The sequence below is a fragment of the Lepus europaeus genome, chromosome 11, assembly GCF_033115175.1.
Source record: "Lepus europaeus isolate LE1 chromosome 11, mLepTim1.pri, whole genome shotgun sequence".
NCBI classification, from domain to species: Eukaryota; Metazoa; Chordata; class Mammalia; order Lagomorpha; family Leporidae; genus Lepus; species Lepus europaeus.
In genome coordinates, this window is record NC_084837.1 from 111,463,007 (window position 1) to 111,475,701 (window position 12,695).

At 56.9% G+C, this 12,695-nt stretch overlaps 1 protein-coding gene across 1 annotated transcript in view; it reads right to left on the reverse strand.

The window, feature by feature from the left end:
• Positions 1-12,695, reverse strand: part of SCAPER (S-phase cyclin A associated protein in the ER) — a 412,160-nt gene that overhangs the window by 20,121 nt on the left and 379,344 nt on the right. The window contains exons 28-29 of the mRNA XM_062206396.1: positions 11,371-11,608; positions 5,821-5,970 (exon numbers count right to left, since the gene is read on the reverse strand). Coding sequence (XP_062062380.1) covers positions 5,821-5,970; positions 11,371-11,608 — 388 coding nt within the window. The remainder of the gene's footprint in view (positions 1-5,820; positions 5,971-11,370; positions 11,609-12,695) is intronic.

The window sequence follows — 12,695 nt, forward strand, 5'->3', positions numbered from 1 at the left end:
AGCCTTGCTGCGCACCTGGTCTCAGGGCCGCTGCTGAAGGAGCTCAGTGGCTCCCTAACTTGTCAGTCCAACTGCGAGGAAGCCAGGCTAGTCAGCTTTCGACTTCAGAGCTGTGATGGGAGATTTTGTGCCGGTCCCGTATCCAGGTTCCCTGGCCCTGAGACGCTGAGACAGCCGGTCAGGGAGGGACATCTGGTCGGATAATCCTGTTTCCTTTCCGATCACTAAGCCAGAAAGATGCATTCAGCCTGCTGTTGAGGAGCTCTGGGGCAATCGGATGCGCCAGTCAGAGCCACGAGGATGACAATGGAGCCTTCCCGAATCAGGCCTTGGGCTGTCCCATCTACTCCACGTAACCTGGGAAGGTACAGGGACCAGTGACATGTGCCAGGTCACAGCTCAGAAAGGGAACAGGGACTTTAAGGCTTGTGCTCTTGACCGCGGTGATGCCTGACATCTGGTGCCAACAAAGAGAAAATCTGGAAACCTCAGCCGCAGGCGCATGGTGCGGGTCCACCCTGAGCCTCCACAGCAGGAGCATCCGTGGGGGTCAGGGTGAGTCACCCATCAGGAGCGGTCCCCCAGCACGCGCGGCGGGGGGATATCCTCTCTCAGTTTTAAGTGCAGGTCTCACAGTCTCTTCTCAGGGCTTGGGGCAGCTGGACCCCCTGGCAAGGCAGCCACTCGGTCAGCACGGATGTTGCTGACAGCCTCTCAGGCGGTCTGTGGGCCACGCGTGCACGTGGTGATTTCAAACTACCCTCGTGTGGGAAGATCCACCAGCATGATGGGAGGGGAGGAAGATCTTCCATAATCCATGACCAATCTGCTCATTCTCACTCCAGCCAGGTCCCTTAGTACAAATCTTAACATCGGGGCGGTGTCTGGCCTAGAAGCTGAGATGCTGGTAGACCACACAGGAGGCCCCGGCTCCCTGCTCCTGCCAGTGCAGACCCGGGGAGGCAGCAGCGATGGCCAAGGACTTGGGTTCCTGCCACTCATGTGGGAGACCTGGATGGAGTCCCTGGCTCCTGGCTTTGGCCTGGCCCAGCCCCAGCTGTTGTGGGGACCTGGGGAGTGAAGCAGTGATGGGAGCTTTCTCTCTCTCTTGAACAAGTAAATAAATTGATTTTAAAAAAGTCTTACAATGTTTAGCCAGAAATTGTTTTCAGTTTGGCAGTTTTTGCTCTGCATTTGTCCTCGGTGTTGTAACATTGAGAATAAGTCGGTTCCAAAATGGCTAAATTATTGTTCAAATGCCTGGGCTCTTCCTCAGACATGATACATTTCAACTTGATGAAAAGAACTGTAACAGCTGCACAAAGAAAGCGAACTCAGGCGGCCGGATGCCTGGGTGACAGCTGCGGCAGGGGCTGCCAGGCCCTGAGCCGAGCACAGACAAGCCGTGCACCGTGCACGCTCCCCTGCGCCACCGAGGGGGTGCGGCCGGGCCCAGCCACTGCCTGAGCAGGAAGCAGGCCACCTGGGCAGGTTCTACAAGCTGGGGCGGGATTCTGGGGATGCCTCCCTCACCTGCAGATGGGTTCAGGCGAGGAAGCGCTCCTGCTTCTGTACGCAGTGGGACGGGGTGGGGGCACCAAGAGGCTGCAGGTCAGCAGGGGCGACCTGAAGCCCTGGGAAGGGTGTGGCGTACAGCTCCTTGCTGGCTGGGATCCACCCAGGCCATCTGGGAGCCCTGGGCACTGTGGGGAGCAGGCGATTCCACCACCTCCAGGGGTGGAAGTGGGGGCGGGGTCCGAAGGAGCCAGACTTTCCCCTCTCACAGGAGACTCTCTGCTCTGAGGGCAGGAAAACAAGCCAGGAACTGCAATGAATATGCAAAGGTGCCTATTCCCAGCGCAGTCACAGACAGGCAGGCAGGCATCTGTCATTCGAGTTAATTTAATTATCAGCCTGCATTTAATTAGCCAATACAAAATGTAAATAAAGTGAAGGGCTGATGGCATATACTAATTACGTTCATTATAATAATTAAATGGGGAGGAACTTAGAAAGAGCCACGAGAGTGCCATAAAACACAGGGAGGCTTTTGATTAAAACAATAACACTGGAATTAGGACCGCAGCCCTCCAGGAAGCCATGACTGCTAGTATCCAGGATGGAGCAGGACTTTTCTCACCCAGGTTTCTCTTCCGGAGTCACCCTTGGTATCCAGGAGCTCAGACTATGTGGTGGCAGGCAAGACACCAACCCTGGAGGCAGAGCAGCTCCAAGGTAAAGGCTTGGCTGCAGCAGCCCTGCTTCCCCCCGGGAACGGAGGGATCTCCCTGGAAGACAGACCCTGCACAGGAACCAGACTCCTGACTAATGACCTGCAGACACCAAAGGATTTGGGCCGCATACTTCCTCCTGTGAAGACCCTCTGGTTTAGAGACAGCTGCCGAGGCTAACACAGATTCCCTCTTCTAGGAGCAGGCCAGAGGCAGGCAGGGGGCACTAGCCGGGTTGCCCACGGCGAGGCTGGGCTCTGCCAGAGCTCGTGCAGGATGAGGGCGCCATGGCTCTGGCTGAGGCCAAGGGCTCCCAGCCTGGCAGGGCTCACTTGGCCAACTGCTGGGGCTTGGGGTGAGCAGAAAGATGATGTAGTAAAGTAGCTCCAAAATGGAGACAATCAGCTTTTTAGTTACAGGAACTCCCCAAGCCGATGGGCAATGAGCAGGCATCACCCCGCAAGCCGCCGGGCACAGGCTCTGTGGGCAGCTCACCTGCAGGAGGTCTCTGCTGAGGGGCTCTCTCACGACCCTTTCTGTCAAGTCTGTGGGAGCCACGGCATCGTGCGTTGCTAACGGTCTGTGGCCACACAGCTCCTCCCGCCGGCTGGTGTGGACAGGAGCTGGAGTGGTATAAGCAGGCCCTGAGGGACCACAGGGGGCTCACAGCGCCCCAGAGCGGGGTGCAGGTCTGTCTGCGGGCCCAGGCTCACAGAGCTCCCGGGGGAGATCCTCTCCCTTTCTAACACAGCCGCAGCCCTACATCGTCTTTCTGTCATTTCAGGGGCTTCTACACCGTGGAGAACCCCGATTCCTCAGCTGACCGTGGGGCCGGACTCGCTCCTGTCCGGACAGCCACAGCACTTGGGGAGAACAGCATAAGGGCTGCACGACAGAGGGGCTGTGCTTGCAAACAGGTCACCACAGGCGGGCGTCTCTCTCAGCCTTTTTTAAAAAACAGGATTTATTTACTTGAAAGGCAGAGAGAGAGAGACAGAGACAGAGACAGAGAGAGGTCTTCCATTTGCTGGTTCACCCCCCAAATGGCCGCAACAGCTGGGGCTGGGCCAGGTTGAAGGCAGGAGCCAGGAGCTCCACCCTGGTCTTCCACGTGGGTGCAGGGACCCAAGCACTGGAGCTATCGCCTCCCAGGCGTGTGAGGAAGCCGGATCAGAAGTGCAGGAGCAGAGACTTGAACTGGCACCGGAACATGGGATGCAGGCATTGCAAGCATTGGTTTAACCACTGCACCAGGACACCTGCCCTTCAGGGTTTGATAACTGCTGTGTTTTCTTCCCTTCTTACTTCTGCATTTTTAATCATATTTTTTCTTCTCATAGATTGCTACATTTCGGCAACCGCGCAGGGCTGAACTGACCTCTCTGGTCTTTCCTCAAATCAGAAATGGATGTGGGGTCTCGTACTCAATCCTGCTGGGAGGCAAGGTGTTAAAACACGAGCTCTGGCCTTTCCTGCTTTTCTAGATTCTTCGTCAGAGTGAGCAAAATCTCCAAACCCCACTGCATCCAGCTGACCAGAGACAGGGCCCCGGGCCCCGGCCCTCCACCTCCCCCGCAGCCACCGTCCCACCAGGCCCTGCCTATCACTCTATCTCCACTTATCCGTCCCCACTCACCCCACTCACGCTGGTGCGCCCCAGGGGCACACACAGCCTGACCCAGAACGAGCAGCAAGCCGGGAGATCCACACAGCTCTGGCCCGGGAAGTTTATCCCGACGCAGCGGCCTTAAGCAAAAGCTTCCAACACATCCGCGTGCTGGGATGCACTGAAGGGCCTGCACCCGGCGACGCGCCACCACGCACACGGGGTCCCCGCTCCTGGAGGTTCAGCAGGATGCAGCCAGAGCTTGCAAGCCAAGCAGGAAATGCTCGGGTGAGCGTGACTTTCCACAGAAGATACGGTCACGCCGCCCCTGAAATGACACGCGTACTGGGGCAGGGGGCCAAGCGCATCCCTGAGCGACCTCAGCCCACGGACTGGACCGAAGGGAACCCACCCAAAGGCTGACCGCGGCTCCTGCAGGGGGCGCTGGCAAGCCCTGGGAGGCCCCGCATTCTTGGTGCTCGCCCTGTCTCTCAATAAACGAGGAATGCTTCTGGAATCGGAACACGGACACACATTTTTAAAGGAAATGAAATGCAGCTCAGCAAGCCGAGGGGAAGGAACCACGGGAGACGTCGCCGTGGCCCGCAGGCAGGACAGAGGCGCTGCCCGTTGCTCCCCGGGGCAGAGCTGGGCCATGGCCTCCCCCTGCGGGCAGCGGGAGCTGCACGAGGGGGCCTTGCCTGTGACAAGCTTTGGGGTGGGGTCTGGACGGCCACCACTCTGACCCTGGAACGTCCCTCGGATGGTCTGCATGTCCCCCTGGCCTTCTTCAAGGGAGCGCTGGCTCGGGGCCAGCTGCAGAGCATCGGTGAGCGTGAGGGAAGTGGCACTCAGGGCCCTGAACCCAGCGGCCCTAGGCCTGTCCCCTCCCTGTCTGGACACCAAATAGTCAAAGCAGCTAAAAGGAAACTAAAAGGGCACATGCGTGGCCGAGGGCTGAGATGGCCAGAGCCACGCTGGCTTGGATGCCTGCCTCTGGCTCCGGACTCCAGCCTCCTGCTCCGCCAGCCCCTGAAGAGGCAGTGGTGACGGTGCACGGGACTGGGTTCCTGCCACCCAGGAGGGAGACCTGAACTGCGTTCCCAGCTCCCAGCTTTGGCCTGGCCCAATCCTGGCTCTTGCGAGTGTCTGGGGAGTGAACCTGCAGGTGGGAGATCTGTTTCTCTGTCTCCATCTCTTTGCCTTTCGGAAAAAAAAATCAGGGTGCCAGCATCCCATATGGGCACCGGTTCAAGTCCCAGCTATTCCATTTCCGATCCAGCTCTCTGCCGTGGCCTGGAAAAGCAGAATTTGGCCCAAGTCCTTGAGCCCCTGCATCTGTGTGGGAGACCTGGAAGAAGCTCTTGGCTTCGGATTGGCTCAGCTCCGGCCGTTGTGGCCATTTGGGGAGTGAACCAGCAGATGCAAGACCTTTCTCTCTCTCTTTCTACTTCTCCCTGTAATTCCCTGTAATAAATAAAATAATTTAAAAAAAAAAATCTAAAAAAACCCAAACACAAACAAGAAAAGCAAAACTACTCCCGTTGACTCGAGGAGGAGAGTTCCTGGCTGCTCAGCCGCCCACCCGACAGCTCCTGCAAGTCTCCGAACACCCAGGCAGAGCCAGGAAGACGCAGAAGACCAGACCCCTGCTCGATGGGCAGAGCGAGCCGACGGAAGAGGCTGGTTTACCAAAACCAAAGACTGGAGGGCTGGGGCGGCGGCACCCGCGGGCGAGGGGGAGCTGCTCCTGGGTGTCTGGGGAGTCTTTCAGGGAAACAGTTTATCTGTAGAGCTCCGATGGCAGCCCCAGTGCTCACCCAGGGCTGAGCGGATCTCTCTGGAGAGAAGCAGCCGGAGACACAGCCCTGGAGCCTGGCGAAGGGCTCGGCGCTGGCCAGATGGGTTCCAGCAGGCCAGCCTGCCTTTCCTCACTCTGCCTTCCCGGGGGAGCCGCCCGCAGAAGGTTCCGGGGCCTCTTACCTGGTTATCTGGGTGGTTGACAGTGAAGTAGCCCACACAGACGATGACCTCATGGAGGAGGCTCTCACAGGAGACCTGGCTGCAGTGGCCCAGCAGGGAGCTGGCCATGTGCCGGAATGCAAGGGACAGGCCCTCTGCCCCTACAATAGACTGACAGAGACAGCGAGTCAGAACTCCCCAGCCCAGGGAGGCCCAGGGCTGCAAATCACTGTGCCAGCCTGGTCCCCAGGCGCTTCCTGCCCCGCCACACTTCCACAGGGCTGCTCTCGGCACTTCCGGCCAGCGGTCCTTGCTCTAATAAATGGCCACGATAAATGCAACATTGGACCTGAAAAGGAACAGGCGACAGAACAGAGCAGACCCAGGGCCCGCCCAGTGTGGATAAAGGCATCCCTGGCCTGACGCACGGGGACTCGCTGCATTTCTGACCACTTATTTTTAATTGAGCATTTTCACTGTCCAAAACGTAGAGCAGCATAAAAATCCCAAAATTCACCTGTACATGTGACAGTTAGCTGACCTTCCATGCTTTCCTTTCTGAAGGTGGAAATATTTTCTTGCCGTACACACATAAACACGCATTTCCAATTAATTATGTTCAAGTGGAAAAGATCAGTAACAGGTTATCATTCGAATGCACGGCCCTGTGGGCAAAGACTCCCCATGACATGTGAAAGACAAAACAAGCCCCCATCCCCCAGACCCCGGAGCCCCAGCCAGGAGGCTCTGGGATCCTTTGTACAGACAGCAGAGGGACGCGGCAGGGGCGGGGCAGGGGGCGCAGGAGGAGGGCGCGGGCCAGCCTGTGCAGCCTGAAGCTTCTATTTAATAAACATGTCAGGCAGACGGAGCGACAGGAGGGCAAAGGGGAGAGGGAAGCCCGCAGAACGCGCTGGCCGGCCGCGCTGGGACGAGGCTCCCGGCGGGTCGGCGGGGACAGCAGCCCCCAGCGCCTCTCCTGATCGGAGGTCTTGGCGGGCCTGAGCCAGAGCAGACCCACTGAAGCTTGGGGAGTTCCATGGGAGTCCCCTGGCCCGGCCACGAGGGCGCAGGGCCCGCTCCCTGGGTGCTGCTGCAGCCAGACCACTGTGACACCCATCAGAATGCCTTCTGCCTCCCTTTCACCGCCTGGCAACAAAATAATGCTTTTCAAGCCCCAGAGAGACTCGGGAGGGCTCTGCTCCTTTAAATCAAGTAGTGACACCTTCTCAGCCCAGCCCTTATTTAATTAGCGGCGTCCAGCGCTCTGCGACCCAGTAGCCTCTGTTTAACCTTCACTGATAAGAGCAGGTCAGGGGGCATGGAAGTTTGAATATAAAAATTAAACCAATTTCTCAAGGAAACTATATTTCCTTTTTTTAGCCAGAATTAATTGCCAAGTCGGTACATTGATTTGTTTCTGGAGACCACCTTCCATTGTAAGAACTGTCAGAGGGCGTGCGATATACAAGGGCTCTGCCCCCCAGGCCGCTGGGGCCGGCATGAATCCACAGCGAGATCCCAGCTTGGCTGCAGGGAGAGAAATGCCTGACAGCCTTACTAGTATACAATGAGATGGAACCAGCCAGCAGAATATTCTAATGGCTAACCTTGCGGGTACCGGGGTACCGATACCGAGGCGGGCCGGGGCAGCCCTGGGATCGGGCAGTCAGCAGCGACTCCACGTGGGCGAGGAGCTGTCGGGAAGTTCCACACCTTCAGAAACGGAGGGTGCTTGCACTTCCTGAGCGCCTGCTGTGTGCTGGCACACCTTCATCACCGTCTCCCTGAGCCTCCAGCAGCTTCACGGGGCAGGGTTCCAATGACCGTGGCTGCAGGACCTGACACCGGAGCGTCGCCAGAGCCACCGATGCCTCCCGGTGACAGCTCTGCACTGTTCGGATACACTGGGACTGCCCGCCTACACGGTCCTGTCTTTCTTTTTTAGAGATTATTTTTCTCAAAGGCAGAGTGACAGAGATGGAGACAGAGCTCCTTCATCTGCTGGCTCACTCCCCCACAAATGGCCATTAAGGCCAGGGCTGGGCCAGGCTGAAGCCAGGAGCCTGGAACTCCACCTGGATCTCCTACGTGGGTGCAGGGGCCCAAGCACTTGGGCCATCTCCCTCTGCTTTTCCCAGGTGCGCTAGCAGGGAGCTGGATTAGAAGTGGAGCAGCTGAGACTTGAACTGGGACTTGTATGGGATGTGAATGCTGCAGGCGGTGGCTTAACACGCTGTGCCACAATGCCAGCCCCCATCAACACATTTCCCATCACCTAGTCTAACTCTTCAGGGGGTCAGCCACTGATCTCTGTTCTTTTCAGAAGTGCCCCCCCATCACGCACAAATTCTCTGGATATTCTCAGGTGAGACCCATCCCCCCTTCTTCCCAGCTAAAATCTCTCTTCCTCTTCCATAAACATTCTTGCAATATCACTTTTGATGAATTTTTTAAAAAAAGATTTAATTTATCTGAAAGAGTTGAAGAGAGAGAGAGAGATGGGGGGACACACACACACACACACACACACACAGAGAGAGAGAGAGAGAGAGAGAGAGAGAGATGTCTTCCATCCACTGGTTCATCTCCCAAGTGGCTGTAATGGCTAGGGTAAGCCAGGCTGAAGCCAGGAGCCAGGAGCTTCTTCCAGGTCTCCAGTGTGGGTGCAGGGGCCTAAGAGCGCCATCCTCCACTGTTTTCCCCAGGCCATAGCAGGGAGCTGGACTGGAAGTGGAGCAGCCGGGACTTGAACAGGCACCCATAAGGATGCTGGCACTGCAGGCAGTGGCTTTACCCAGTAGGCCACAGTGCAGGCCCCGACACATGAGCTTTGATGAACTAGAACGTGAGTTGCTCTATGATGTCTATCATAAAAACAGTACTTTTTTGGGTCAAGTCCATCCAGGCCAGTTTTCTGTGAAGATATATATGTCACTTTAACTTGCCAGACAGACTGGACTACTGAGAAAAAGCTCACACATTTTTTGACAGTTGTCTCATCAACAGGTGGGCCCAAGTCTTCCTCCCGTTCAGTGTGTGAGGCTTGTAGCTGCTCTGACCAAAAGCAAGTCCAGTCCACACGTCACTACACGACTTCTGGGGCTGGGTCACAGAAGTCGCACAGCTTCTGTCTGGTTCTCGACCGCTTGTTTTCTGGAAGCCTCCTCTGAGGACATCCCACTCAACCCAGACAGCACGCGCTGGAGATGCCCAGGTCACACAGGGCAGCGGGCAGTAGATGCTCTGACCGACGGTCCTTGAGAAGCCGGTCTTGGAGTCATCCCTGGCATCACACGTTCAGAGGGAAGCGGGCTCCCGAAAACCCCGGCTCCCAGGAAGGGAGGCAGCTCTGCTCTCTCTCCCCTGACACCCCCACCCCCAGTCCTGACACCGTGAGCAGGGCCCCTCCCCGTCTCAGTTCTGGACTCACACGCTGTAGTCTAATGGAATGGCCGCTGTGGACTGCACGCTTGTTTTTAGACTCAGGGAGGCGCCTGGCACTGCCAAGTGGTCTCTGGTGACTGCACTGAAGACCCTGCTGGGCACCTGGCTCCCTCGTGCACTGATGGGGGGTGGAGCAGGGGCGGGCCTGGGGCTGGAGCAGGAAGAGGAGGAAGCTTTGTTTGGATCCACCCTCGGTTTATGGGGAGAGGGTACACGGGGCTCCGGCTGCTGTGTGAGGGAGAAAGAGGCACGGCAGGACTAAGAGGACACAGGAGAGGCAGAACGGAGACAGAAAAGGAGAAAAACAGGAAGAATTTAGAAATATAGAGGAGAGAGAGAGAAACAAAGGAAGAGAGGGGTAGGAGGAGGGGAGGGAGGGGCTGGGAGCTGAGAGGCGAGAGAGGGCGCCACGTGAAAGGCAGGATGTCTGATTCTGAGAAGGCCCAAACACCCTGGAACCTTCTACTTCTGGCACAAGCGGCTCGAGCAGCAGAGACATCTCAGGCTGGGTACAGCAAGGGTCTAGGGAGGAGAGACCTTGCCCGGGGTGGGCGTGAAGGATTCCAGAAGTAAATCTTGATTTGGGCCACTGTGCATATCAAGGCCGCTAGGGAGCAGGGCGGGCTGGAGGTGGGCGGTCCCCCTTCGTAGGGGAGTGGGGCCCCAGGAGGCACAGGTGCAGCAGCTGACTGTACCCAGGTGCCTGTTCACGACGTGCAGCCCGGCAGCAGGAGGCCCGCAGACAGCGCACAGGCACCTGCTGTTTCGTCGTCTCTGGTCTCTCTAGGAGGACCTAGCTGGTGGGCAGCTGGGTCCCCTCATTTCCAGGACGCTTCCTGCCAGAACACTGTGCACGGGTGGTCCCTGCCAGGCTGGTTTCCCTGCCAGGCGGGAGGGAGAGGCGCTGGCCTGGGGTGGTGCCCGCTGCAGGACGGACAGGCCGACTCTGGGAGGCTGGCAGGTTCTCGGCGCAGGGACGCACCTCCTAATTTCCTTTGTGAGCAGAACGACAGGAAGGCATCCACTGAAGGGCTGCACATTTGTCATCAGCGACAAAACAGAAGTGTTTCTTCCCGCTCGCGGCAGCAAAGGCCGCCGCGTTCGTCCACCACCCTCTTCTCTGAGCATGGCGATTCATCTACATTATGGGCTCGTCACCTGCCAAGTTTGTTCCTTTTCTAAGGAAATCACTTGACAGTTCATAAACTGAAAGAAGAATTCTACTCCTCGGGGCTTGTTCTCTTCCAAAAAAGGTTTATGAAAATTAATCTTTGAAAATTAATCCTGCATGAAAAAAAATTCTATTTCTAAGCTGATAGTCTGGTGCTACAGAAAAAATAATTTTTCTTTTTTTTAAAATGACAAAAACCTAATTTTTAGGGATTTTCATATTTATCTATACATGTACTTTACACTGGACACACATCAGTCAAATCATCCTCAGGAAGTCATACTAATCAAATAACTCAATTCTGGTTCTGTTTACATAAGGAAAGCTGCCCTCCTTAATATCTAAAAGTTGATGCGATGATAGCACCTTTATCTAAAGAACTCAAGACAGGGTTTGTAAGTCGCAGTGTCTTACAGGAGGAGCGTACGCCCTGCGGGGAGAGCCTGGGGCTCAGGCAGCTCCTCCATCTGTACCGTGGGTGTCATATTTCAGGACAGTTGTAAGACAAGATGCGACAGCACAGAAGACAGCAGCTTAGCAGACGGTATTGTGGATGTGTGTCTGTCTCCCACGTTCCCATCCTTACGCTCCAACCCAAGAGGAGAGCCTGACGTCACATCTGTGTCCGGATGGTAACTCCCGGAGCAGGTGCCCGGCCTTGTGGTTCACACTCTGGCTGAGATGCTGCAGTGCCTGCGTTTCATTCCCGGCTCCCGCTCCCGACTCTGGCTTTCTGCTCGTATGCACCTTGGGAAGCAGTGGCGATAGCTCAAGTGACTTGGGTCCCTGCCACCCCCTGGGAGAGACCTGGACTGAATTCCCAATTCCCAGCCTTGGCGACTGTGGGCCTCTCTCTCTCTGCCTCCTAAAATTCTAAAAAGACTAAAAGTCAAAAAGAGATGAAAGCACCAGCCCTTGGTCGGCCAACGCCAGCGCAGATGGAGGCTCGGTACCTGGAAGGCAGGCAGGTCGAGGGCTGCGAAGCTGTTGAAGAAGCGCACGCTCTGAATGGCCACCTGGACCGTGTTCTGGCTGTAGCTGTCCTTGGGCGCGGCCGCGCCGGGGTCCGAGACGGCGCGGTGGAAGAGAACGCAGTACAGCATGTGCAGGACCCCCGCCAGGTCCGTGGCCTGAAGAGCAGCCGTCAGCCCCGTGGGATCCTGGCGGTTGCTGTCGAATATGCTGTGCGACCTGACAAAGGAACATTCAGCTCTTTGATAGGAATCTAGTTGAAGGATGTTAACATTTTTATAGGTCAGATGGAACAGGACAAGCAGACCGTTAAAGGCAAACCATCTGAGTTGTGTAACAGGGTAACTAGAAACCTCGAGGAATCAACGCAGCCCTCCCCACCTTCCCTTCCCTTCCTCCAGAGAGCCCCCATTGGCCACTGAGCACCGCGCAGCCGCTGCCCAGGGGCCACCATCCTCCCACCCTATGCAGCCCAGGCTGCCCCATGCTGTCCACCGCCTAGGTTGGTGCAAACTGGATGGAGCCGCTGGCCTCCTCTCTGGATACACACGGAACCTTGTGGTGGGGGGCAGCTACCAGGAATGCAAGGGGCCTTAAAAGCCTGGCAGGGTGCTGGCCACTGTGGTTGGGGGGTCCTCGGCTGCTTCTGGAGGTGCTGGTCAACCTCCAGGGGTCCCGGCAGGGCAGGCTTGTGGGGGCAGGGTCCCAGGAGGAGCCAGTCCCGACGAGGTCTGTACAGGTCATTGAGTGAGCTCCGCCACCGAGGCAGGGAGCGCCACTGAGGAGCGAGGGAGGCGGCTGCAGGGCCGAAGGAATCCTCAGACCAACAGGAAAGCAGCAGGCCTGGCGCTGCGGCGCAGTGGGTTAAAGCCCCAGCCTGCAGTGCCGCCATCCCACATGGGCACTGGTTCGCCAGCTCCTGCTAATGCGCCTGGGAAAGCAGTGGACGATGGCCCACGTCCTTGGGCCCCTGCACCCACGTGGGAGATGCAGAAGCAGCTCCTGGCTCCAGCCACTGGCGGCAATTTGGGGAGTGAATCAGTGGTTGGAAGACCTCTGTCTCTCCCTACCTTTTCCTGTAACTATCTTTCAGATAAATAAATCTTTTAAAAAATAAAAAAATAAAAAATGGCAAAGCAGCAATGCTTTGCAAGATCCACCCTGTTCCGGAACTGGACCACACGGAGCAGAGGTTCCGGTGAGCATACATGCCCCCTCTGCGATGTGCCTCACATGGGCCCGTTTCTCTTTCCTGGGTTTAGCACAGTCCAGGGTGAGCACTGGCGACCATCAGAGCCCACAGGGA